The sequence below is a fragment of the Brachyistius frenatus genome, unplaced genomic scaffold, assembly GCF_029030835.1.
Source record: "Brachyistius frenatus isolate BFR_SWC_R1_liver_20210118 unplaced genomic scaffold, ASM2903083v1 Contig_11, whole genome shotgun sequence".
NCBI classification, from domain to species: Eukaryota; Metazoa; Chordata; class Actinopteri; family Embiotocidae; genus Brachyistius; species Brachyistius frenatus.
Window position 1 is genome coordinate 1,642,500 of NW_027210610.1, and position 27,353 is coordinate 1,669,852.

Consider the following 27,353-nt stretch of genomic DNA (forward strand, 5'->3'; position numbering starts at 1 on the left):
AGAGCAGATATGAAGGAAGGCAGATCAGGGGAGGGCAGCAGAGAGAGGCAGAGGTGGGCAGGCACACTCCGACACCTACAGTGACACGGTGAGTGCGCGGGGGGACAGGCGGTGGCGGCGGCTCTCAATGGGGAGGTGTCTGTGAAGCAGCAGCCTACCTGTTGGAGCCCTTTGCGGGTGAGTGCCGTGGCCGGACCCACGCTGATCGTGGACCTGCGGGAAGCCCAGTGCACTTGAGAAAGGGAAGACGGCTCAAACATGTCTCCAGGACTATTACTCTACGCGGTTTTGGCCGTGTTTCACGAGACGCAAACCTGCAATGGATTTAACATAGATGAACGGTTTCCTGTGATCAAAGAGGGAAAAACCAAAGGGAGCTTGTTTGGATTATCGGTAGCTTTGCATCAGCAGACGAACGGCGCCGGAAAATACCTGTAAGTTGTCGCAAATGTGCATGTTCCACTTCTTTTTCATTTAGAGGGCAAATATAATGTGCGCAGTCAGACAACGTTTAACGAAAAACAACCTTTTATCCGCTTCAGAGAAGCGTATTGTGTACACTTTACTGCGCAAAACCCCGCGGTGACGCTGTGGAGTCCACATACAGTGTCGAACACCTGTCGCCTGTTTCTGAACTCTGCTTTAAACTGCATCACACTTTGTCTAGTTCCTCTTAAAGCAGCAACCTGCTGGACACCGGGGCGGTTTAAACTGCTGCAGGTTTATTTAGACCGACCATTAGAGACCATTTTAGTTTATTGAACACACGTAATAGCCTCCAGGTAACTGTGCTCGTTTTGTTGTCTCGTCTTTGGAGGTAATTTAAGGTGCGGAAGTTGTAACCAGGGGCTTTATAAATGCGTGTCGTACATTTCAGTCATAAAACGTCAGACATCTGAGCTAATGCTGTTGCAGGTTACACCAGCCTAATATATATATATATATATATATATATATTTTTTTTTTCATTATTATTATTTTTACACACACATTGTCAATTTCTTTTTCAATCTTTTTGGATTGACATGTCCTCATTCATTGCATTCATTGACATGTCTTATGGTTAAAATGAATTGAGGTTGATATAATAATGCCTGTTACAGTCCTCTTTGTGTGAAGCATTTGTAACAGGTGAACTGTTCTAAGCTGTGGCCTCTCAAGTAATTCCAGTGCTTAATCGTATTTTAAAGGCTCCTATTTCATTTACATTCACATTCAAAAATATGTTGTGATCAGTGTTGCCTCTCCTGTATGTGCAGTTTTGAAAAGTTGTTTCTTTGAGGTCGCCTCAGAGTTTAAAGTGTGTTTAAAGAAGTGGGGTTGTTTTTCCTAATAAGGGTGTTTACTGGCCTGTAACAAAAACACTCATGGAGTTAACCGTGTTTTGAAGGATTTACATAGAAGTAAATCATTTTGTTTTAATAATAGTCCTAGTTGATGTTCAATGGCATGAATGTGTGACACATCTTTCCTGTCTTGCCATACAACGTGGTTAATGAAAGCTCCACAAACTGTATCATTGTTTAGTGCAGGATTTCACTCGGCCAATTACAGTGGCCCCCTCATCCTTCCGCATCCATGATCACACACTGTGTTCATAACTTTCTGTTATCTGTGCCCTTGTTCTGCTTTGAAGAGTAAAGCAGGAAGAAAATTGCAAACCGGGGCCCACTTCCTGTCTTGTCAGTAGAGTCAGTCTGAATGTAAGTTTATCAGCCTAATCTCTGCAAAGTGGCGGATTGATGTGCATTACAGAGATTTCCCCAGTTAGTAGAATGGATAGCAGTGTCCAGCTGACAAAGGATCAATGTGCCATGTTGGCCCCATCCCAGAGGGATGGAGTCACCATCCACAGTCTGCAACCCAAGAAGGGCACCACATGGCTGTGGTAATGAGACTGGGGGACTTTAGGGACAAGTGGTTTGTGAAGGACTCATCAGTCTGCCACTATAATAGGTCAAGCACATATTTTAATTTGTTAGCTTACATGATGTCCAAATGATGGCCTTCTTAAGGTCAGTAACACCAGCAGGGTGGTGGTTAAATCCAGGGTTTTCCTTTTAATTTGGTGATTATAGTTTCATTTCAATAAATGCTTCTCACATGTATCTAGATTAACAACAATGATGAGATACACTTGTTCACTTTCTTATGGTGCTAGAGATGAGCAGATTGATATCAATCATGTCTGTGCTAAATATAAAGCCACACAGCTTTCCTATTATGTAACTTTTGGCAGTAAAAAAAAGAAGTAATTTAGTGTATTTTCTAAACTGACAAACCACAGTTGTTTTGTAGCTGTCGTTTTTAGAAACATAAAAAAAGAGCACTTGACACTTTGACAGGAAGACGCAGTGAGTTAAATTACTCTTTTTAGCAGGAAATAATTTGAATACTATACACTATGACTATTTGTTCTCTGGCTAGCCGAGCACCTGAAGGAAAAGACTGATGTCAGGATTAAATATATAGAGCCTCTATTTGCTTTGCTAATGTGTACATGATGCATAATGTCAGTGTGGCCATTTATGACTTTGAAGAAGTGAGACTCCAGAATATCTGATCTGATTTAAAGGTCTCACTGACAGTGTTGACCTCCACACCAGCACAGATAATCCGTCCCAGTCATGTGGAATTTCTGAAGAAATATAAATTCTCTGTATCGCAATCTGTCTTCAAATAAACGACATCTCATGGTTGAGTTATTGACAGTTGTGCTACTGATTCACGTTCATCAACGCAACAAGTTTGATTGGCTAGAAACACGTGATATGAGAAGAGATGTGTAAACACAGACACAGGATCCATACTTTTGATCGTGTCAGGAAATTAATTCAAATGAGATAACCACAGTGTCACAAAGGGTCACAAAATGATAAAATTATTGTACATTACAGGACTTTGGGCATTATTCATTGTATTGTAAATCGTACAGAGGTTAAATTTAACCTAAGAATACTATATTAGTATTAGTATACTCAATTTGCAGACGCTTGTAATCTTAGGCCGTTAGAGAGCCACCAATATTCACGAAAGATGGTCCTCCAGCACTGGTTGTGTACATATTCTGTGATTCTGTAGAGACACACAACAATGTGCTGATAGTGTCTACTGTGTTTGAGCTGGGCTGGTTTTACAGTCCTGTCTGTTTCCTCTGCATTGTCTGGTCTCTTTTGTGGCCTCAGATCTGTCTCCCTGCAGCACAGAGCTGTTAGGACCACATCTCCTCATCACTGCAGTCAACTGTAGTGGGAATATTAGAAAAATGCAAAGACTTGGGCTTATAAACCAGTCATGGCATGTAGGATGTTTAAAGTGGTCGTCCTTTGTGCATCCATGAGTCAGACTGAGTCCAGGATAAAAGTCAAGACAGAAGGTTTCCACTCCCAGTTCTGCAATAAAGTTTTCCCTTTACCCTCCTAAGATGTGGGCTATTATCCAATTAGTCTGAATCTAGCAGTGTATCTTGGCTGAGCTGAGGCAATTCAAAGTGAATTTTGAATCGAGGGGGGGTTACATGTCCAATTAGTGGGCCAACATTTCTGCCTATTAGGGAAGGGCTGCACCTGAATAATCTCAAAGATACCTGAGGCCAATTTGTACTGGCTATTCACCCCCCCTCTCTCTCTCTCTCTTTGAGTCACCCATTTTTTTTTTTTTCCTGAGAGGGCTTTATTTGTTCTCTGTTGCAGCAGGGGGAGGAGGTACTGGCCGGTCAGCTGGCCACCTATTGGCTCTTCCAGTCCCCTGACCCCACGGTATGCTTGGAATGTATTACCCTTCTCTGCACAGTCACAACCTGCCAGGTTTCAGGTTGAGACAAGACAGGAGTAAGAATGATGATCCAGGGACTGCTGGGGGAAACACACACACAAAACCCTCCAAACTCTTTCTGTGCCTCTCTGTAGACACAAAGATTCTTTCATTTCATAGATGGGAACCCTTGGGAGTTGAAAATTATTTAATTCCTCTGACTGGTGAATATTTAATCAGAGCTGAAGGGCATTTGCTTTTCTAGCTCATCTCTGTCTGACTGTAGCACCCCGAGGCCATGAAAGTCAGCCATTTAATTTGATGGGGCTTTCTGCTGTGAGGTGCAAATTAAACTGGTCTGTCTGCAGTAAGCTTTATAGAGACATACACACAAATCTGATGTTTGTTACAACATGCACAGGAACATTTTCTCTTTTTCTTCAAAACTGTTAGTCAGATGGAATTAAACAGTTACTTCCTGGATAAAATTGTTCTTTGGCAAAGTTAATGTAATGCAGCGGATGAGGATGATGTGTGGTGTCGAAACTTTGAATACTAACCTTGGAGTATTAAACTTTTACTGGTGCACTAAAGAGACATCAAAGTCAAACACTTCCTTTTAAATAGCAAACAATCATCTTCATGTGGATTTGAAGTATTGCTACAAAAATCCTACTTTCAACTGTGTCAGAGAAGAGACTCACTTTGTGTCGGTTACAATATATTCCAATGGCAACACATTTTCACAGAAAAGTATACATTTGTGAGACTGTGCTCCAAAAAACGACCCTGTCGGTCTTTTGTGAAACCAGCGTTTTACAACCTACAGCTACACTTTAAAGTTCAGTTAAATAACAACAAACTGGTGTCTCGCAGAAGTTCAGATCACGTGTAGAATTTATTTTGTTCGGATAAAGCGGGTTGGGCGGCTGGGTCGACACAACAGCGGATTTGGATAGTTCCTAACTAATTTAGAAAAAGGCTCATGGGTTGTATTTATGCTCATGAACAAATGACCTATATGACCACATGGGTTGGAGTTTGCCCCTTAGCCTCATGATTTTACACTTCAAATCCTTTTTTTCTGTCTTATATGTGCACAAGTAAATATTTCGTATATTTCCGTGAGCTCTGAAAAGCCTCTCAGTGGTCAAATAAACTGTTGCTTAAGTGTAGCTCCTGCACAAGGAGACTCCTAGCACAGCTGATGTGTAGTGACAATGTGTCATGCTTTGCAAGTTTTAGATCTGTTTTAGATCATTTCAAGTGAATGACGTAATGTGTCCTATAAGATGTGCTGAATAAAGTCTAATGTAAATGATGTAGTTGGGAATGTGTACTTGGCCATGATCTAACATCTCTCCTTCTACAAATGCTAGTGGTCTTTGTTTCTGAAGTAGACCTTTCAGCACGCTAGTGTCCTGCCACATTGACACATTTTCAGATAACAACACTGTGATGCCCGTTACACCCTCATACATGTTTTACATGAGAGCAAGTTCTTACTGATGTGTCCTTTTCTGAGAAAAGGAGACATTGCTGATGTCTTTTAAGAGACATTTGATGAATACATTTCCATTTATAGCATTTGAAAGAAACCCAAAATTTTTAATGGCTTATAAGTTATAGCCTATGAAGCATTTTACAACTATTAATAAATCCATTAGTTGCAGCCTATAAACACTTTATAAGGAGTAAAAGTTGTATCCAACCTAAAAAATAAGAAATCCCAAGCAAACTGAAAAAAGCAAATAGCAAATAAGAAATTAAAAATTAAAAAATTTCCCCTCGGAGATTAATAAAGTAACTACCTAACCTAACCTAACCTAACCTAGACAGAAAATCCAGACGAACAAGCAGGTTTGTGGGTTAGAAAGAGGTTAAAGGGCATCAAGGCCAAACCTCTGCATCTGTACAAGACCTCACTAAAATGAAGTGCAAGGTTGTCCATGGTGACTGGCCCTAATCTTGAAGGCATTTACTCACTGTATCCAATCAGTTGGTGATGGCATGAGTTGCATTTTGTGTAGCAGCAGAGTGAGTGACTGCCTCTAATAACACGTTGAAATGGATCCCAGTGGGACCTCGGGCCCCCTGCTAATCTCCACAGAGGAGATTCTCTATGGTGGGGCTTTCACTGGAAATACCTGCAGTGAGGACTGTTTCCATCTTAACAAAACTGTAAGAGATCCCCCTTTTTCTCCCCTGCTTGTACAAATGCCCTCAACAGCATGGAAAAGAAGCAGGCCTCTGGGCTAATGAGGGCTACCTGTAGCTAGAGAAACTATATGCTTCAATGCCTTTCTCTCTTCACGCCATTTTTCATCTTTGAAGAGGCAAATGATCCTGAAGTATCGGTTTACACCTGGTATGTGTCCAGGGAAGGAAGTGTATGCGGTAACTTCTGATGTGTTCTTAAAAATACAACATGTGCTAATAAAATTATATGATTCAAACTATTCACTATTGATAAATGACTAAAATAAATAAATATACAGGAGAGAGGAGAACCAAGCATTTGTTATTGGAAGTTTTCCAAGCCTCTGCAGGTAAAAGCAGATGTTTCATGCACACCTGCACTGCTTTTACACAAACTGAGTAATATCCGAGTGAAAACTTGGCACTAAGCAGACATGCTAACAGTAGTGCTGCCATCAGCTCCATTACAGCTGTGTGGATGTCCACCTGTCCCCCCCCCCCCCCACACACACACACCCTCCTCTTTTCTTTTACATACAACCGGGGTCAAAATGTTAATGGAAATACTGTTACTGATACCGAGAGTCTCTTGTGTGTTCTGGCTACATGACATGCAGTAGTGTGATGTGGGGTCACAGAGAAACATGTCTCGAGATGCAGTCCAGCAGTGTGCGTCTGTGTGTTCCCTTTTGCATGCATACATTTGTGTGTATATCTCCATGTCAGCTTGGTAGATAGCATGTTTGTGTGTGTACGTAAATCATGCACAGCAGAGTCTGCAGCAACAGTCTGAAATCATTCTGACATTCAGCGGCAGTAGACGCCTGGTGGGTTGAAGGTAGCAGACCTACAACCTGCAGACACGAGCTAAAATAACATTGTCCCGGTCAAACAAGGTTTTACTCATTGCTAATGAAAAGTGAGTTAGTTTATTATCAGGGGGATGACCTGCCATATTTAATTTGTCAGACTGGATCTAAATGAGTTTGCTCTCTTGTTACTGTTTCACCAAAGGCAGATGGTGGTCTTCAAACAGGATGTTTGTCCAGCTGAGGTACACCGTTACGCTGCTGTGGGTGTCTGTTTACGGGTGCACACAGATATTTAATTTAATTTAATGCTATTTGATTGTTCTGTGCCGTTTCTTCTGTTGATTAATAGTTGAATGAACTGCATTTCATTTCCATCAGAAATTTCTCTTCTTGACTAAATTACCATTTATCACGATGATGCCAGCATTTAATTTCCTCTGTTTTCCATTTCTGTCCATACTCAGTCTGTTAAAAAATCTGGTGTGAAAAGTCACACAACAGCTCACTTGCTTTTCTTCTTAGCTCTGGCCTTCAGTATAGCTGTCAGAGAAATGAGGCAAAAAAAAAAATACAATGTGGTCGTATTATGTGTATTTTTGTATCCTTCCTGTTAGGAGTTCTGTTTTTGTGAAATTAAAATTTAAGTGCGACTGCCCTCAGCAGTGTGCACATGGATTGCTAGGTGTGCCCAGTTCAGCACAAACTTCTTTTCACTCTGTGCATGTTTGTTAAATATTAACACTTTTCAACAGTTGTAAGATTAGATTGAGAGATGCCTAGTTTAGTCTGTTCTATTGTGTCGGACTGTAGATCTGTAGTGTAGATCATTTTCTGAACTGATGGTTGTAAGGATTAGGTTTTTGTGGCTGGAGGTTGTTGTTCATGCTGGCATTTTGTGATATGTACCAATATTGGAAAACATTCTTAATGTCTCAGTAATTATAAACAGCAAATTGTCCAGCCCGAAAGACCCAAGAATCCATTGACTGTATATAAAAGTGGATGTATCTTCTGGCTCTGAAAAATGAGACCAATGCAAAAGTGCCTTTAAACTGCAATATCACTGACTGCTGCTAGGAGGTTGGCTCCAAAGAGCCTCCAGCTCCATAGACACCCACTCAACTTCTCTCATGAAATACAAAGTCAACCATTTTATTCCACAAGTTCTTATGGTGTTGTTTGCTAAAGTCCTTCCTTCTTACTAGTTTTTTGGCGGTCCATCTGAAAATAATCCCTTAATTAAATTTTAAAATAAGCCTCAAAAAGCTGTGGTTGGGGGGTGTCTATTTGATTGACAGGCCTGTGGTGCAGTCAGGTTTCTGCTATCGGTGGGCAGGATTTAATGTTGTTTCCAATCAGATTGAGTCAGATCCACCGCTCGCTCCTCCCCGGCTCGTCCAAACATGGTCGCTTCTGGCTTCAAACCGCTCCCAATTAGCAAGATGGCGACGGATGATATCCGAACTCGAGGCCTAACAACGGCCATTCACAAACCAATGGGTGACGTCACTGTTGGTTGCCTCTTGTAAGAATCACAGGTGAAGGTATATGAGTTACAGCAGGTTGGTCTATCACTGTTTGACCAGAGATGACTCATCTGTTAGCCAAGTTGTGTTTGTGCCGACCTGTATGAAGTGTGATAAAGACAAGGCGTGCTTCCTGTGAATAACCTGATAACAATGTACGTGTTCACCATCACAGATTGTTCTGTGAAAGTGTTTACTGTGAAAGCATTGAGTTGGATTTATCAGTTAGTTTACAGTGAAACCTCACTAGGTGCAGAGCAGTTATAGAAAAAAAAACCCCACACATTTTTCATCATGTGACTGTATGTCCTCATACCATCAGCGCAGTCACAGTGGACCCCACTGTAACACATCATGTCTGTCATATCAACCATCTTCTCGTCTTTCGCTGGAGTCATTAAAAGAGCATAAAAAGATCTCAGGCCTGGTCTCCTCTTGTCCTAATACTTAATTCAATCTGTAGAGTCGCCCCATTCAATATTATCTCCATTTATTTGTTTCCTGGGTCTAAGTGCCAATGTCTCGTGGGGATCAGTATGAGTAGCCTGTAGTGCAATAGCTTTATAGTATCCTGAAAAACAGTGAGGACTTAGGAGGTAACTGTGTGTGGGTTTTTTTGTATCTGTTGTTGGGATATTAGGATTAGGAGTGGGGCTTAATATCGTTCTGTTCTCTTGTTCCTTGCCTGTACTTGTTTGGTAATTTCATGACCTGCTGAGTGCTGCAGTGAGAGGGAAACCGTTTTATATGCAGGAGTGTCACTACAATGTGCAGCATCGGTCTTAAGACTGTGTGGTGTCTTGGACCGGGTCAGCAGAGAATAGTTTTGTGTAATGTTTTCATCTATACCCGTCTAAAATCACAAAAACCCTTTCAACTCATATTTTGCTTGTTTGTTTCATGTCTAACTACGCAGAAATGACTCAGCTGATTAACTCTCCGTAGGGCCGTGTCACGGCAGCATGTTCTGTCTTTAATGTGAGTGCTTCATGTTATCAGTGAGAGGTTGAGTTTCACTGGTTGTCTGAATTAACCAGTGCTTCATTTTAGAACAATATTGTCAACAGTATTTGTTTAGGACGTGTTACAAGTGGCGAAATGTTTTCCAGTCATTCTGAAAGTACTTTCATGTCTGATGGTAAAAAAAAACATGCCCTGGGGTTCTTTCAACATGAACCTGGAGATTTCCTTCATTTTCTTTGCCCTGAGAGCCGCAACCACACCTCGTGACAAACAGGTTGCCCTAAGCCTTATCTGGAAGATGATCAACCGCTTGTGTACAGTTAACATATTAACACATACACTCACAGCAGCTATCATACTGCAGCATGCACTCTATAGACATGCAACATGTTAAACATACAAGAAGTAGAAAGTTTCCTCTTCTGCTTTTAGTCGTACTCCCATTTACCTCTTCCATCTTTGTGTTTTTGACTTTCAATTTCTCTCACCTACTTTTAAATATTTACACCTCTTGTCGTCCTCGGTGAGGGCCTTATAGAATGAAAAGCTGTGTGCCAATTATACACCTATGTAATGTGTTTATTGAGGATGAATGTGCTCTCAATATAAGACAGCAGTCCCACTGTAAACATGACTGACTCATCCTGCACATTTTCTCCTCTTGTTAATCTGGAAAAAGCCTATAAGTTGGAGAGGAAATGTCATCCATCCAGAAGGCTTTAGTCATCTTTAATTAAGTTGGATTTCCTGGTTTCACTGTTGTTGACGTTGTCCTGAGTCACACATTTGTCAGGTTGGGGGGTAAGAGCACGGAAGACTGACTTTTTTAATTAAAACAACTATTTGTGAAGAAGTTTGACATTTGTTTATCTAACCAACAAGTCTGACAAACAGATAACTTGACCTCTGTTTAATTAGCTTCACTGATATGAACAGACAGTAGTTCATCTTACTCCCTTCGTCTTCTGAGCTTTTCTTACTACTGATGTCAGGAATGCAGCTTCGCTCACCTTAGCGGGCTGCGCTTTCTGTAGCTAATGTTTGGTTTAGCCAGCCGCTTGGATCACTTGTTAGGCAGAAGGGGCGAATTTCAACATGTCTTCACAGTAGGAATGCAGTGGCTGGTTGCCGCCCCCACCCCCTCTTCCCTTCCCTTCCCTTCCCTTCCCTTCCCTTCCCTTCCCTTCCCTTCCCTTCCCTTCCCTTCCCTTCCCTTCCCTTCCCTTCCCTTCCCTTCCCTTCCCTTCCCTTCCCTTCCCTTCCCTTCCCTTCCCTTCCCTTCCCTTCCCTTCCCTTCCCTTCCCTTCCCCTTCCCTTCCCCTTCCCTTCCCTTCCCCTTCCCTTCCCTTCCCTTCCCTTCCCTTCCCTTCCCTTCCCTTCCCTTCCCTTCCCTTCCCTTCCCTTCCCTTCCCTTCCCTTCCCTTCCCTTCCCTTCCCTTCCCTTCCCTTCCCTTCCCTTCCCTTCCCTTCCCTTCCCTTTCCCTTCCCTTCCCTTCCCTTCCCTTCCCTCTTCCCTGGCCTGGCTTGGCCTGGCCTCGGCCTTTGACAGCCTGTTTATGAGGAGGTGATGAGAAGGGAAGAGGACAGGAGGAGAGCACACATCGGGGAACAGGATGGGATATGAGGTGTGCTGTCACGGCCAAGCAGCTCTTTGTTAGTCAGGTTTATGTCATGTTTATGAGGGTTGAGGAGGTTTTAGAAATCATTTCAAACATCCCTGCCTAAAATGAGAAATGTGGGTTCATCAAGCAACATCATGACAACTGCAAATATGAAGAATAGACTGATGTTTGATGATGGAAACCTTTTACCTGTACAGTAAATATGACAGTAATGCCAGCAGGTGCTTAGTTACAAGCTAACAATCTACTGGCTTCCCCATCGTACAGTATTTACCGTACACACGAGAACTGTAGGCAAGAAAGCAAATAAGCTTATTTTCCCAAACTATCTCACTTTTTCCGTGTTAATGTAAAGTGTACATGAACATGTCAGACTTGACGGCGTCAAATGGTTGAATTTCCACAACAAACACCAGTGATCCACGAGGCTCTGCTGAGACGGTGAGACAGTGAGAGTGTGTTTATGAGGTTGGATTAACAGGTCTCTCTTTCTCTGGTTTGCTGCAACCAGGACTCCTGCAGCCCAGATCATCAAAGCTCCTGAAGCATGTGTAATTAGCGCTGGACTCTGTGTCCAACATCATCATAATTTCTATTCAGGCAGAGCAAAGTTCACGTTAACTGGTCTGTGAGTGTTTATAACACTCGCTCGTTGTTCATTCTCTTGATCGACCTCGTTCTTTCTTGTAACACTGGGGATAATCTCCCATAAGGCATTGTGTGGCTTAGCTTTCCCACAAGAATTACTAACCTTATAAATCAGGGTTTTGAGATGCTTTGTGCTGAAAAACCCTTTGAGTGACCATGAGGTTTAATTTAAAGTACCAGAAAAAAAAAAAAAAAAACTTCTCATGGCCTTAAATTTTCTGTGACACACACACACACACACACACACACACACACACACACACACACACACACACACACACACACACACACACACACACACACACACACACACACACACACACACACACACACACACACACACACACACACACACACACAGACAGACACATGTACACAGATATACTACAGAATGGGCTTCCACACACTCGCGGTGGGACTCTTCTCAGCACATCTGTCAGCCCCATTCACCACTACGAACCTCTGAGGAATCTTAGCTGCTGTCTACACCACTGAATGATCACCTGAACCAAGGCCTCTTCCTCCCAGTCCACTGGAAACTGCCGGCCCTCAGAGGCCATCTTGGCTCTTCCTGGTTGTCATCACTCTGGCAAGATAATTGATTCATTGCCGATAATGCCCATCTGGTTGCTGAAAGAAAGGATAATGTTTTTGTTTTGAATAGAGATAGCTGGAGTGTTCAATGTTCAGTGTTCAATGTAAATCTTCTGGCTGTTATACTTTATTTTCATAAAGCAGAACAAAGATATTTCACTTCCAGATTATCCAGGAACACATTGCTTTTCAACCTGGCTGGTTTATGTAACTCGATGAGGTTGTGATGTGTGCAGCAGCATCTGATCTGACATCAGAAGCTTTAAATAAGATAATAAGGTAATTCAATTGAGAATCAACTCGCATGACTGAAGTTTGTCTTTGCATGTCTGAGCCGCTCGATGTTCAAGTGAAACTTCCAGGAAAAAATATTTTTGTCTGGTCTCATGAGATGTGCTCATGATTAGATTGTAGTATATGGGGGCACGTTGTGAATGTAAGGGTGTATATAAACACAGAAGGCATGTGATGGAGTGGTGGAACCTGGTACCCAGTATCACCATGTTTGTAAAGAGTTAAAACCCACCAGATAACCTGTGGCTAATTGAGCTGCCCAAGAACCAGACTTTACAGAAACTCAGAAATATTTCTCGTGTTCATCATCAGGGATGGAGTATTTTAGCACGTCTTTCTTTCATGTTCTACCTCCCAGAACAACGATCTTTCCTCAAGATGGAATAACACAGACTTTACTTGGGAGAGACGTTTTAATTTGAAGACACAGTGGTCTTAATGGAAAGGTGTATTTTTAAGCTCCCACCCACCATCTTTATTTATTCTAACTTATAACGTTGTGTAAGAGAGGGAGTGCAATTAATATAGTGTGTCCACAAGCTTCGACAACATGACTCTTTTTTTTAAAGTTTGAATGAAAGCAACGAAGCACTTTGATTTCAGCACTATGCATTTTTGTTTCTGGACCCAGCTGGTCATATGTCACTCACACACTCTGTAAACAAGATTGTCTGCACCTTCCACCTACAAAGTGGAGCTAATAAATCCTGTGCTGACGGTAAATAGTGTGTCCCGGCACACAGCGTTGTCGAGGAGTAATCCCTCCACTTCAAAGTTGTGTGCCGTGATAAAAGGTGCTGAGGTGGGGAGTGTCTGCCTGAGTGCACAAAAAGACCAGTTCCATCACCAAGAAGCTATCTGGTGTGTCTATTTTTGTGTGTGTGGTGTCCAGGCTCGTCACGGGTCATTGTTTGACTGCGCCATTTTTTTTTGTTTGTTTTGTTGTTGTTTTTTTTTAATGTGAACTGACTTTTTTGTGTGTTTTTGTTGAGTGCTGGGTAGAAAAAAAAGTTGTGCATATTCAGATGCCCAAGAACATGAAGCTGCAGAATATGTTGCATGCATTTGGACTGGAAAGATTATCTGTTCAAATATCTGTTGCTGCTTCTGTCTCTATTTTGTGTTATCTAACACCCTGACACAGTTCTGATATGATCTCTGTCTGTCTGTCTGTCTGTCTGTCTGTCTGTCTGTCTGTCTGTCTGTGTGTGTGTGTGTGTGTGTGTGTGTGTGTGTGTGTGTGTGTGTGTGTGTGTGTGTGTGTGTGTGTGTGTGTGTGTGTGTGTGTGTGTGTGTGTGTGTGTGTGTGTGTGTGTGTGTGTGTGTGTGTCTCCAGGCTTCTTGCAGGAGCACCCAAAGAGAAAGCCGAATCTTTACAAAATGTCAATGAAACCGGGGCCGTCTACTTCTGTCCAATTACCACAGACTCCACCGACTGCTCCAGAATGGACCTGGTCAGCACAAGTAAGCATGGTTCAGACTGCATTGGTCATTAATTATTTTTATATTTAAGAGAGGAAAGCAGAGTTGCAGTATTATAGTGAATGAGTTTCTGTGTAGGTCGAGTTAGTGATTTGAGTGAGATTGGTGAGAGGAATTAGCAATACTCAGGGGTGGCTGTGGCTCAAGAGAGGATTGCCAACTAATTATAAAGTTGGCGGCTCAATCCCCACACATGTGAATGGAGGAATGGGAGGGAAACTGTCAAGCGCTTTGAGAGTGCTAAAGTAAAAACGTGTTACATTAGTACCATCAGTCCCTCCAGGAAATCATAATCAACCAAAGTGCCTGGTGGACTGACCAACTCAGTAAAGATAGGCTGGCTAAAAACACACGAGAGTTATGAATTAAATGAGCCCTCAAGTGATTTATTTTTGTACTTCCTTGAACTTGATCCAAAAATACCAATAAATATGAGGAACTGAAAATAATAACTAGCAGATGTTAATCAGCCAGCTTCGCCTTTCTACAGTGATGCCAGAGCTAGTTTGACACACTATCTCAGTCAATTCCCCAGCATCCCTCTTGGCATTAGGTGTGAGCCTGTATATGAGGATACAAAACCTCTGAAAGTGCATCTTTTTTCAATTGATAGTAACTAACTGATTAACCCAGGATCTCCCTTCACTCATACCCTCAAGGTTACAGTTACGAGCCATAATAAAAGGATTGTGCATCACTTTTAATGTTGAAGTCAGAATGACTTGCTGCAATCACAGCACATTTTTGTGGTTACTATTTGTCAGGGCATGATTCAGCCTGAATGAAGCTTCACTGTTTGGTTGGTTTACTGTGACTATAATCACCATAATCACGCTCAATGTCTCTTTTATTATAGTAGATGGTCGTACTGTACTGTAAGGTGGTTTCATTTGGTTAGTATGTGATTAATCACAGAAATGTGGTTGTGAAATTTTGACATTAAAACTGTCTGATCTCTAAATAAAAATAAAACAAATCACGTTTTATATTGTAAAACGAAAGGAAATTATGTATTGTAATTGTAATGTATGTAGCTCACTGTCAGCCCCACCAATTAACAACTTCTTTTTTTTAACACCTGACCCAACCCATATGACACATCCACAGCAAACTCAGAGGAGATGGTTGAGGGCATGTGGCTGGGTGTGACTGTGGCCAGTCAGAGGGGCCTGCCGGGGGGACGCGTGCTGGTGAGATGACACCCTGTTTCATGCTATTAGTCACTGCTACAGATGACTGCAACATTTAGCATTGTGATAGTGCAGGGTGAGACGGTTTCTGTTTTATTTCATGATCTAGTGTCGCAGATAACACATTTGGCTTGTTGCAATATTTTATTATTTTAAACATGCACACATATAACCGAGACAGGAGAACTTGTGCAGGGAAGAAATGCCATGCAGACTCATGTTCAGGTGTAAGAAGTTTTTTTGTTTTTTTTTACACCCTTTTTTTCTTTATTTTTAGAACTATTGAAATATGCATATGTAGTAATAAATGGACTATTATAACCCTCCCATTTAGTTCATTTGAATTTATGATACAATGGACCACACAACTGATCATCCATCTTTAAGTTTTTACATAGTTACGTTTTAGATTTTTCCATATCGTAAATAATGTAGGGGTCATATTTTAGAATTTTCTTGTTTGTTGTACCGCAGCATGATGCGACATCTTAAAACGGTTTTAATTAGATTCTGAACCAAAATTCATATCTAACTTACAGAAAAAGACCGGTACATCCTTTAACTGCCTGCAGGCGGCACCATTTTGCATTGAGTCTTTTAAAAAAGTAAAAAATAACTAAATCCTGATTTTCATTATATGAGTCTTTAATTTCCTTCAAGCTGCCTTTAACTTTCAAGCCACTGTTTATGTTTAAAGTACACTACACAGCAGAAAGTAAGAGATTATATTTTGACAATATTATCACTGATTTAATATCAGGAGAAATACATTCAGTTGAGTTTTTTTTTTTAAATGAAACATGTAGCTTCATTGATGCATACTGTTCTCTGGGTCCAGGCATGCGGGCATCGCTATGTGAAGATCATCCCGGGCAGCACGGGGGAGCAGCGGCGGATGATAGGAAAGTGTTTTGTAAGGAGTAATGACCTGACCTTTGACCCCAGCGATGAATGGCAGAGTTACGGCTATGAGGTCTGCAACCCCCACCAAGACATGGAGTATGAGGGCATGTGCAACATGGGCATCTCAGGCGGCATGACAGACACTGATGTCTACGTGGGCGCGACAGGCAGCTACATGTGGCAAGGTGGGAAGTGATTCATGCCAGAAAACAGCATGTATTGTTACCTAATGCTAAAATAATGGGCAGGTTTCACCGAGGAGGATTAAAATTCTATTGTTATTCTAAAACTGAGATTATTCTCTGTCTGGGAAACCTGTCCATCATGAATGAAGCAGATTTTTAACATTGGTGTCTGATTCTACTTCGTTACAAAGGAAATGTTCATGTAACATGGAGAGATCCAGATCCAGTGAACGCCTGGGACTCTGTTGACAAGCACTTAGGACAGCTAAAAAGACGATACATTTACATGGGTAAACATTTGTTCATCTTTGCATCATTTAAAAATGATAAATCATTTGAAAACACAGTAAATCAGATTTTATCTGTGACATTTAAAATAAGATTATATTACCGTTGTAACAGATTAACACTGAATCTTAAATGCTTTCTCTTTCAGGTTATTCGGTTCTTGAAGAAAAGAAACTGCTGAGCCGTGATGACTACACAGTGGTGACAGGGTCTCCCAGGGACGAGTCCAAGGGCTCTGTGATGTTCGCGACAAAGAGTCAAAGCGACATCAAGCTGGTGCAAAGAATCCCCGGGAAACAAGTGGGCTCGTACTTTGGAAACAGCCTGGCAGTTGCCGACCTCAACAATGACAAGTAGGTTTCTACACACCAGACAGAGCTATACTGTGGGACACAAAACAGAGAAAACTGCTTGTTTTGTGTGTGTGTTTTCTTCTCTTAAATATTCTATGTTCGAACTATAAACACATACTACCTTGTTTGGACCTCATCCTATGCATGCTGGGAATCAAAGCTGCCTTCAAATGAAAAAAAAGAAAAGAAAATTCAATGCATCAATCATTTTAGATTAGTAGAATCATTTTATTACAGGGAACCAAAATAACCTTCCTCCTGCCATATTTCAAACACCAGCTGCTTTTTATTCACAGACAGAGAAGAAAAAGTTATGTTTTAATGTGTCAACGCAGTGACTGTAAGTTTATCTATATCTCGAGCCATCTCACGCTCAGATGCTCTGTTTTGTGGGGTATGTATGACACTGATGTACTGAGAAGAAAACCTGTCCTTTCAGCAGCAGAGATAAAGTGTTCATCATAACATCATGGTGAAATCACGTGTCTCCCTTTAATGCACAAGAGAAAAAAAACTTTAGGATTTAGGGAATATGTCCGTTTGAGATGCCAGTAATATAATGTTGATGAATTACGAGTAATAATCGGTCATATTAATGATGTTTTCTTCCAGAAAGTTTTGTATGCATGTCGTTTTTTATATCTAAATATATGTTTGTTTGGTTTTTTTCTCACCTCCTCCAGTTGGAATGATCTGATCGTGGGTGCTCCTTTTTACTTTGACCGTATGAACGACCATGGAGGAGCTGTGTACATTTACATGAATGAGAACGGATCTTTCCAGAATACACCCACCATGGTGCTGAAGGGTCCGTCTAATTCTGCGTTCGGCTTTTCACTGGCTGCCATCGGCGACATCAACCAAGACGGATTCCAAGGTACGACTCTGAACGCAACATTTCTTTTACACTTAACATGTGATGAAGATTGTGTAACAGCCAGCCAGAGTAATGTTAGTTTTCAAAGTTGAAAAAAATACTAATAAAACTTAATGCCCAGACTGCAGTTAGGGCATAATAAAGGAACATTTATGTATTTTTATGCACAGTTTCTAAGTGATAAAATCGCAGCAGGGAAGCACAATGGATCCTGCTTCATTTTCAACTGATAAAATGTATTATGCTGCCACCTAGAGCATTAATATATTCCATATACGGACCTTGCTCAGTTTTCGTCCAGTCTCTTGCCTTTGATTTCCTCCAGATGTTTCACTTTGCTGTTAATGTCTGCAGACTTTGCAGTGGGAGCCCCATTCCACGACACAGGAAAGGTCTACATATGGATGGGAAGCAAAACGGGGATCTCAAAGAAGCCCAGTCAGGTAACATCTGACATCCTGTGATGGACAGTTCAAACCTTTTGTGAAATACTGTGTTGAGAACGCATGTGTCACTGATGCCCCCTGCAGGTGATCGAGGGTAAGTCAGTGGGTAATGACAGATTCCAGACCTTCGGCTACTCCATCAATGGAGGGATGGACATGGACGACAACAGTTACCCTGACATCTTAGTTGGCTCTCTGGACGACCGCATTGCCCTGCTCAGGTAGAAAAAACTTAAACAAAAAAAACGAGTCATTATTATTTTGGCATTCAATTCAGATATTTTGATGTGCCCTGTGCAATGTGGGGTTTTAGAGGCCTCTTGCTAAACAGAAAACAGTATTAAGTCAAAAAGACAATTTCATTTCTAGAAAAGATGATCAGGTGCTGCCAGTAGAAATACACGAGGTAATACATTGTGTGGTAAATATTCAGAACATAGTTCAGTGTAATTGCTGGTATATGTCTTAATTAAAAATGGTAAATAAGTGTACATGTTTTACAGGGTAACAGTTTGATTCCTCTTGTTTTCCTTTATTTATTTTCAGAGCTCGACCAGTCATCCACTTAACTAAAGACTTCACTGTCAATCCTCCGACTGTGAACCCTAATCAGTGTCCTGGAAACACACCATGGTGAGACGTCTCCTCATTGTTTTATTCTGAAACTGGCTTACATGTATATATATATATATATATATATATATTTAATTCTTTGACATGTTATTGTACTCCACAGCATTATAGCCACTCTGTGTATGTCGTTCACTATGAGCAATGGAAACAAAGACTTCAAGAAAAATATCAGTGAGTTGTTTTTCTTTACATATTTAAATTATTTTCAATAACAAACAGCATAATGTGCAAACAAATCATATTTTTAACTTTGCAAATAAAAATATGGAGCTCAATGGCTGCTCACTGATCCTGATGTGAATTCTTTATATTGTCAACAATGGCTTCACTGAACACTATGCTGTGATGTTCTGTAATGTTTTCTGTGTTTCTGCTTTGTGAAGCGGTGAAGTACACAGTGGAGGCCGACATGGAGAGGAGAAGAAGCCCTCGTGTTCGTTTCCAGAACAATAACGATGACACCTACACTGGCCTCCTCAGCCTGCCATCGTCCAAATCCAAGTGTCACACTCTGAAACTGTTTGTGGTGGTAAGGTCGCATATGTTTGTTGGGTTTTTGTAAAACTGCATTTAAATCGTTTTATTTGAAAAGCTGCTTTTACCTTATACTCATGTGTATTTGTAGACCGGTGTAAAATTCTTGGATGAATTTACAGGCGCCTGTGAGGGACAAACTGGAGCCGGTGGTCTTTTCCCTCAACATGTCGTTACACGAGCAAAAACCTAAATCCAGACGCACCCTGCAGAACCTGGACGCCTACCCAGTCCTGAGCCAGGAGCAGAAAGTCACCCAAAGATCAGAGGTACAGTGCTGCACACACTTCATTTTTAGGTGTCATTTTAGAGATGTTCACAGTATGTGATAGTCCTCCTGCACAGCATGATATGATGTTATATTTGATCTATTTCCTGTAGATAAACTTTCAGAAGGAGTGTGGCACAGACAACAAATGTTCAAGTAACCTGTTTCTGACGGCCCATTTTGTCGATGAAGAACATATGCCGTACCCCAGGTGAGATTACACTCCGAATGATGACTGTTAATGTTTTTAAATCCGAGACAAAAAACCCTGAATTGTTTTTTTTAGACAAACTGCTGACATTTGAAAGAAGTTTGACATTTCTGGAAATGCACTTTTTAAGCTCTCTTGAGCTTTCCAGAGTTATTTGAAAAGATTGATACCGCTGTCCTGTCTGTATGGTAGATATGAAGCTACTTCCTTCACCCACTTAGCATTGGCTGAGTATAAAGACACGTTCACATTTATTTCAGTCATTACATTTACCTTTGGAGAGAGCAAGGTTTGCTGTTTTGTTTTTCGAGTGTTCAGTGCTACGCTTAGTTAACAGTCAACCAAAATGTGGTGCTTTAAACTTTTTTACAGTGCAACAAGCACAAACATTTCTGTCAGAATTTTAACATCACCTCTGTGGGAGAGTTTATTTACTGAAATGCTTTGTTGTTTACAGAAGCAAGCAATGCAAGCAATATGTTAGTTTAAAAAAAAAAAAAAAAAAAAAAAGGTAAAATAAAATACTGAAGTGAAAGGTGTCATTCATGTCCAGGCAGGGCAAATTCCAAGTGCTCCAGTTCAACAGCAACATGAAGATATTATGGCTGCAAGTGAATGTGACCAATTTTCCTTCTCCTGGGAAGCTGGCTGAAGACGCCCACCAGGCCACCGTCAACATCACCATCCCTGATGCGCTGACATACTCTGGCTTCAGAGCTGTGGTACGACCACTAGAGGGCAGCAGATGCCTGAGAAATGTCTATTTATGATTCCCCTCTTTCTAAGTGTTAAATTCTTGAGGGCTTTTTTTTTTTTATTTTTTTTTATTTTTTTTTTTTTTAAGTATCATAAAGATGTAAAAATAGCTTCTTTTCAAGTACACAATGGGGTTGCTCAGACTTATTCTTGCATGCCCAGTCGCAGAGCACTCCTTTAATAATAAATTGTATCTTTCCTGTTTTGATATACTGACTGTGTATTTAGGGCCACCTTGGTGTACAATGCAGTTTGGACAACACAATCATTTGTGAGTTGGGGAATCCTCTTAAAGGCAATGAAAAGGTCAGTATGATTTGATTTCGCAGAATTTTCTTCGTCATCAGCTCAGATTGGTTTGCAGCACTTCTCATTTGCTTGCTGTCATTTTTAGGTGCCTCTGCTGCTCAAGTTTGAGACATTGGGGATCAACCTGCACACACAGGAGATCGAGACTCAGCTGCTTTTGTCAACGTAAGAACTCAATACTGTTGGATCCATATTGTATTTTGTTTTAACCTGAAGCTAAACATGGAAAACAAGTCTAAAAGCTATTGACCTCTACATAATTGATAAATATTACTGTGGCACACAGTGTTGTAATAAGGTTAATTTGTGCAGACTCAGTGAGCAGAGTGACCTGAAGCCCGTCCCTGTGGCCATGCTGATTGAAAACACCATCCTCCCCTCCTTCTCCACGTGAGTCCCATTACGTAACAACTCATGATGTACTGTACGTACAGTAAAGAGCATGGAAATGACTTGAACACTGAAGTGTCACATCACATCATCATCATTTCTTCCTCCGTCCAGAGTGAACACGTTGGTGCAGACAAAGTTTAGTGGGACGGTAATGGGTGAGTCAGCCATGGTCAACACCAGTGACGTGGGCAGTCTGGTGGAGTTTACCTTCCATGTGAGTCACCTCCACCACTCAGAGACTGTATTAGACCTCCAGGATTGTATATTGCATCTGTAATATGTGTGCTACTCACCCACACTTCCCTCGTCCCCACCCTGCCCTTGAAGCCATCACATATTGCGTGGGGAAGGGATTATTATGTGAGCGGTGGTTTGTGGTGTAAGCATGACCAGGGGCGGATACTGTTTAGGAATCACAGACAAGCTCTGACTGTGACTTTGCACCACCAGTTGGACTTCTACTGAAGCTCTGTTTTGCTTTCACCTATAGGTGAACATGACGGGACAACCGCTGGGAGACATGGGGACTCTGGCTGTTGAGTTTGGGTGGCCCTTCGAGGTAGCCAATGGCAAGTGGCTGCTGTACCTGACGAAGATCGTTGTTACAGGGAAATCAGAGATAGAGTGTAACCCTGGAGGAGAAGTTGTCAACCTGCTCAACCTGACTGTAAGGATCTTTTTGAGGCTTTGCTTTAGAGCCAAAATATGACTTTTTCTTCAAGAGCCAATTCAGTTAGACTGTCGGTCAAGTTTACGTCAAAAAACCTAGAAACATTGTCCAGATTGAGACTGCGCTAACCTGTAAACTCATAGCAGGCAATTTAGGATGCACAGTGGGAGCTGCAACAAAAATACACAAGTCCATCCATCCATCACCTACACTCGCTCTACCCTGGATAGGGTCACGGGGGCATGGAGCCTGTCCCAGATGACTTTGAGCAAAGGCAGGGTACTACCTGGACAGGTTGACAGTCCATCACAGGGACAGACAACCATTCACGCTCGCATTCACACCTACGGACAATTTAGAATCACTAGTTAAACTAACATGCGTGTTTTTGGACGGTGGGAAGAAACCGAATTACCCAGAGAACCCACGCAAATATCCAATTACTGAAATGCCACTAAAATGTCTGCATTTTAACAGAGAGGTAATGGCTTAAATTAAAGGCTGTGCACAAAAGACATGGTCTAAGATTCAACACTAGCCACTTTGTAAGGCTGTACTGTGAGCTAACATCAGCACGCTAACGTGCTCAAAGTGACCGTGCTGATGTTTTGCAGATGTGTTTACCATATTTAAATCGTTGTGTAGTGCATTTGAATGCTCATGTTTGTCCATAAGCACTAAACAGAAAGGGAATCATTCCTGTGTTCTCAGAGTCTTATGTGGCCCAGCTCTCTATACAAACCTAACAAAGATGTTCCCCAGCACTGCATTTGCTTCGTATAACATGGGCTGTGGTGGGTCAGAGTTGAACTGGGGAACTCAGGGCCCTGGTAACATAGACCGCTACCACAGAAATCACAGCGGAGGCTGATAGGACTTCCATTAGTTTTGAAGGGAGGCATTAGATCACGAACCGAAGCAAAAGACAAATTAAATTATGACCTGAAATACCAAGTGACAGACTGATTGTTGCCATTAACAGACACACATTGGTATCTCTGGAGTCATTCTGCGAGCATGGTTACACTGTGTAATTATATTGATGCTGCCGCTCAGATACATTTGGGAAATATACTGCGATAGCGCAGTCGATGAAGTTTTCCTGAATCAAACGAGGCTGAACTCACTCAATCCTGCCTGACAACGAGTGTGTGAGCATGTGAGCATGTGCTGTAATTCATCCTGACGTCACCGTAAACTGAAGCAGCCTGAGCGGCATGAATAAATGTCGGTGGTAGAAAAAGTGGTGTGAAAAGGGTCTCGATGCCAAACCACTGTTCAAAAATACATTTTGGAAAAAAAACACGTCGCCCCACACAAACCTCACAAAGCCCCAAATAAAAACTCACAATGCATGCAGCCTACATATAGACAGTGAAAATGACAAAGCTATTCTGAGAAGAGCCTGGTAATGTCTTTATCAAAACCAGTAATTACCACTGTTCTGTCGTCCTCTGATGTAATGTCTCCGTCTCCTCTGCCGCCTCCTTTCGTTTTCCTTTCTTCTCCCTCTCGTGTCCTCCAGTTGTCCGGCAGCAGATCCAAGCGGACTAAACGGCAGATTGTGGTGGATGATGCTGACGATACGACCAGGCCACACAGGCCACAGGCAGCGATCACGCTGCTCTCTCCTCGCAAAGACACCTACCTGTTGGTAAGAGACCTCAAGTGTCACTTGAAAAATTATATTTGATCATCAGAGTGAGGTCTTCACATGTTCCCTCTCCTGCTCTACAGTCATTTAGATAAAGCAAATCAAAGAAATCCGGTAAAGGCCGTGATTACGGCCACGGTGAAGTTGTCCCACTTTGTTCACCGATGTAATCGTACTTCTTTCTCAACTTGCCTTTGAAGGACTGCTCCAAGGGGACAGCGAAATGTGTGACGTTCACCTGCCCACTGCTCAACATGACGGACACAGCCAAGATTTCTGTCCGATCCAGACTGTGGAACAGCACCATGCTGGAGGTCAGCTCACCAACTACACACACACACACACACACACACACACACACACACACACACACACACACACGTTAATAAAATTGCCATGGCTTCTCTCTTCTTCAGTTTTGCAGTTCAGATATGGCAAGATTTTAAAGTTGTAACGTACAAACATTTTGTTTCAATGATCCTTCCAGTGACATCGGTGAGCTGTTTGCAGTCCACAGCAGGTTTTGCAGCTATTGTAGATCGATAGTGGACTGACACGAAACACTTGTAACACAAGATGATACGAGGGAGTGAAAGAGCAGATCTGGGCTCTGATCTTCTCCAACCTTTTGACTTCCTTGTGAACATGTATTAATGTTGTGTGTGTGTGTGTGTGTGTGTGTGTGTGTGTGTGTGTGTGTGTGTGTGTGTGTGTGTGTGTGCAGGACTATGCCAACGCTCTGAGAATTACAGTCAAAGGTCAAGCTACACTGAAGCTCATCACTGATAAACCAGCCATCAAGATGGACAGTCAGACCACAAGTGTACGTGATGATATTTAATGATAATGATGATGACAAGGATGCTGACAATGCAGGTAATGATGATGATAATAATCTTTCTTGTAGTTCACAGTAGAAATAGACCCGGTGGAGGGGGTGGAGACGCCCCATGAGCTCCCCCTGTGGATCATCATCTCTGCAGCTGTAGCGGGAATCCTCCTACTAGGAATCATCATTATTATACTGTGGAAGGTGAGACAACACTGATCACACTACTACACATGGACATGCTGCATTTCTGCAGACTCTGGAATACCTGTGGATCTGCCCTCACACCAAACATCTCAGGATATTGCGATAGCTGCTGACCCATTTATTTGACTGATTTATAATGCAGCCATTAGTCTAAACGTTGACTTACCTCCTTCATGCACCCTTCCTCCTCCTCCTCCACCCCCAGTGTGGCTTCTTCCAGCGGGCCAGCAGGCGAGAGATGTATGAGGCCAAGGCCCAGAAGGCTGAGATGAAGATCCAGCCCTCTGAGACAGAGAGGCTGACTGAGGACTACTGAGGCGCCCCGTGCGTCTCCCAGCAGCACACACCAATGGGGCTTTTGGGTAAAAAAAAAAAAAAAAAAAAAAAAATTAAAACACTCCTTCAAATGGATTTTCGGGAGCTACTGTTCGCACTAAGCTTGGGGTGTGATTCAATTTACTTCTTTCCGTCTCTTCCGGTTACGCCAGCTTCTTGTAGTTATAAATCTTACTAACTTTTGCTCAAATTCCCTTCCAGACTAATACTGTGCATTGTGCTGTTATTGACCACTTTATGTCCCATTTTCTCCGCTGCTTTATCTTTCTTTTCTTACTCTGTAGGATTTTGTGGGTTTTTCTGCTACCTAACTTGATTTTCCTCAGCCTCCGAATCCCAAATCTTCCTCTCAAACCGTCGTTAATTCCAGCTCTCCTGCCGTTTTAAGCGTATCCTCTTTAACGACCCCCCCCCCCCACACCCCCCTTCTTATCTCTCTTTTCCTGCTAGCTTGGATTCTTCAAGAGAGCCATCTACTACCGGATCATGCCAAAGCACCAGGCGGTGAAAATTTGCAGGGCTGAGCGCTATCAATTCAATCTAGGCTTTCAGCCAGAGGAGCCACAGAAAAAGTACTGGATCACCAACTGGACCGAGATGCAGCATTACTACTACTGAGGCCTTTGCTGCGAATGCTGAACCACTCGCTGTCACAGTAGTTTGACCAACGGGGCCAAACAAAGGTGGACCAACTGTGGAGTGCATCCAACTTTTTATTACTTTGTAGATTTCCATTTTTTCTGTGCAATATACTGAACATTCAGATTGTAATTTGTTAAGTATTTTTTTTTTTATTTTTTATGAATGCATTGTTGTACATTGAAATTTGGGTTGCATTCAAGAGTAAATTTTAAATTGTTTTGATCGTGTTGGTATTCATGTACTGAACCTGGTGTTTCCATTTATATTTTAATTTCTTTTCATTATTTTTCTCCTCTGAGAAAAGTTGCTGGTTGTTTCTTTGTTTCCACCACCTCTATTTTCTTCTCTAATCAGGGGAATGAGTCTATTTGATTTTCTCTGTGATTGTATATGTGGTTCCTGCTCTGTTTCCAGATGTCACTTTGTGCTCAGTAGCTGTTGGTTCTGTAAAGGTTTTAAACCAACATTAGTGTTTTTTGGAGATCATTTTCAAACTGCACTTAGACTTTGTTGACCAGCAGTCACTACGTTATGAATCTCATGAATGCCCATGTCATTGTTGAGCAAGAATTACATAGACGAGTATCTCAAAATGCAGGGATGGTTGTGGCTCTGTACTGCCTTCAAATTGCAGAAAGTGACTTTGTATTTTTCAGGCTAGGTGAAAGCATTATTTTCTTGGTTTCTGGGAAATAATGTTTGTTTTTTCTGGTGATTACAACACATAACAGCCCAAGTGGAAATGCTGTAACTGCCCACATTAAATTCCACTGAGCCTGGTAAGAAGTTGAAAAGCAGTAGCTTCATTTCTGTATGTAGACTTAGCCATCGGAGTACACTTGATAATTATTTATTACACCATCTTGGGCTAATCCATTAGAGGACCTAAGAATCACATACAGGGAGTCACAACACTGGATAAAATAACATTATATCTGTGTGGAGACTTCAAACTCCAGCACAGATAGGTACGCGTCAAGTGTACATGGGTGACAAGTTACGTTGAATCGACTCTTTGAATGAATGCATGTTGTGGTTGACCTTTGTTCTCTCACTGACACTGAGCTTTGTAGTTTTTATACGACAGTAAACGGACACTTGGATCGTTTCCAAGCCGTTACGGCCCCCACCGAGGTCAAACTGTAGCACTGAAGACAGACTGGACTGAGAGGAGACGGTCATTGAACAGTCTCCGATGGGACAAAGTGTTGCGTAACCCACTCAAGTCTGTGTTACCCGAGAGCCCGCAGGTACTCTGTGTTGTGTGACTGTGGCCGTTACAGAGGCTCCACTGACTCTGTGAGTAAAGAGGGAAGGGCTGAAACCAATGCACAAACTCATGTTTCTTTTCTGTGGTGGTGTGATGGTTATTTTTGTACCGTGCAGTTTCAATGTAATTCAATTGTTTTAACTACCTTTGCAGCTCATTTACATCTTGTCTGAATGCACAGGCAGAGTAAATACTTTGTCTTTATTGTAGAAATGCAGCGGATTCAACAAACAAAGAAAAAATAAAAAATTCTAAACTGTTTACACAATGAATGACTTTACATTCATTTGAGACATTTCTTTCCTAAACATTCAAATTTTACAAATAAATTACAAAATTGTAATGTTCATTTGCATAGGCAAAAAAAATAATTAAGAGTCAAAGTGTATACAATAAATATACAAGACTAGATAGGAGGCAGACCAAAAAGCAAATTTGTTCGGAGGTACACAAAAACACTGATGTTCACATTGAGGTTGGTAATGTGCTAGCTACACAAAGTCAGG

At 41.7% G+C, this 27,353-nt stretch overlaps 1 protein-coding gene across 2 annotated transcripts; it reads left to right on the forward strand.

Moving 5' to 3' along the window:
- Window positions 1-26,971, forward strand: itga3b (integrin, alpha 3b). 2 transcript variants are annotated; one of them, XM_069691413.1, is made up of 26 exons: window positions 1-434; window positions 13,748-13,875; window positions 15,001-15,083; window positions 15,922-16,171; window positions 16,363-16,461; window positions 16,608-16,812; window positions 17,496-17,689; window positions 18,044-18,132; window positions 18,220-18,356; window positions 18,682-18,768; window positions 18,872-18,939; window positions 19,152-19,297; window positions 19,425-19,571; window positions 19,684-19,781; window positions 20,335-20,503; window positions 20,766-20,843; window positions 20,932-21,011; window positions 21,159-21,236; window positions 21,351-21,453; window positions 21,730-21,906; window positions 23,435-23,563; window positions 23,764-23,877; window positions 24,288-24,386; window positions 24,471-24,596; window positions 24,805-24,961; window positions 25,386-25,475. In XM_069691413.1, exons 1-25 carry the CDS (start codon window positions 259-261, stop codon window positions 24,913-24,915), a joined length of 3,171 nt encoding a protein of 1,056 aa, XP_069547514.1. In that variant the 5' UTR covers window positions 1-258; the 3' UTR covers window positions 24,916-24,961; window positions 25,386-25,475. The 2 variants fall into 2 exon arrangements, with proteins under 2 accessions (XP_069547514.1, XP_069547513.1); XM_069691412.1 differs by lacking the exon at window positions 24,805-24,961 and having other exon boundaries at window positions 25,386-26,971.
- The last annotated feature ends 382 nt before the right edge of the window (window positions 26,972-27,353 follow it).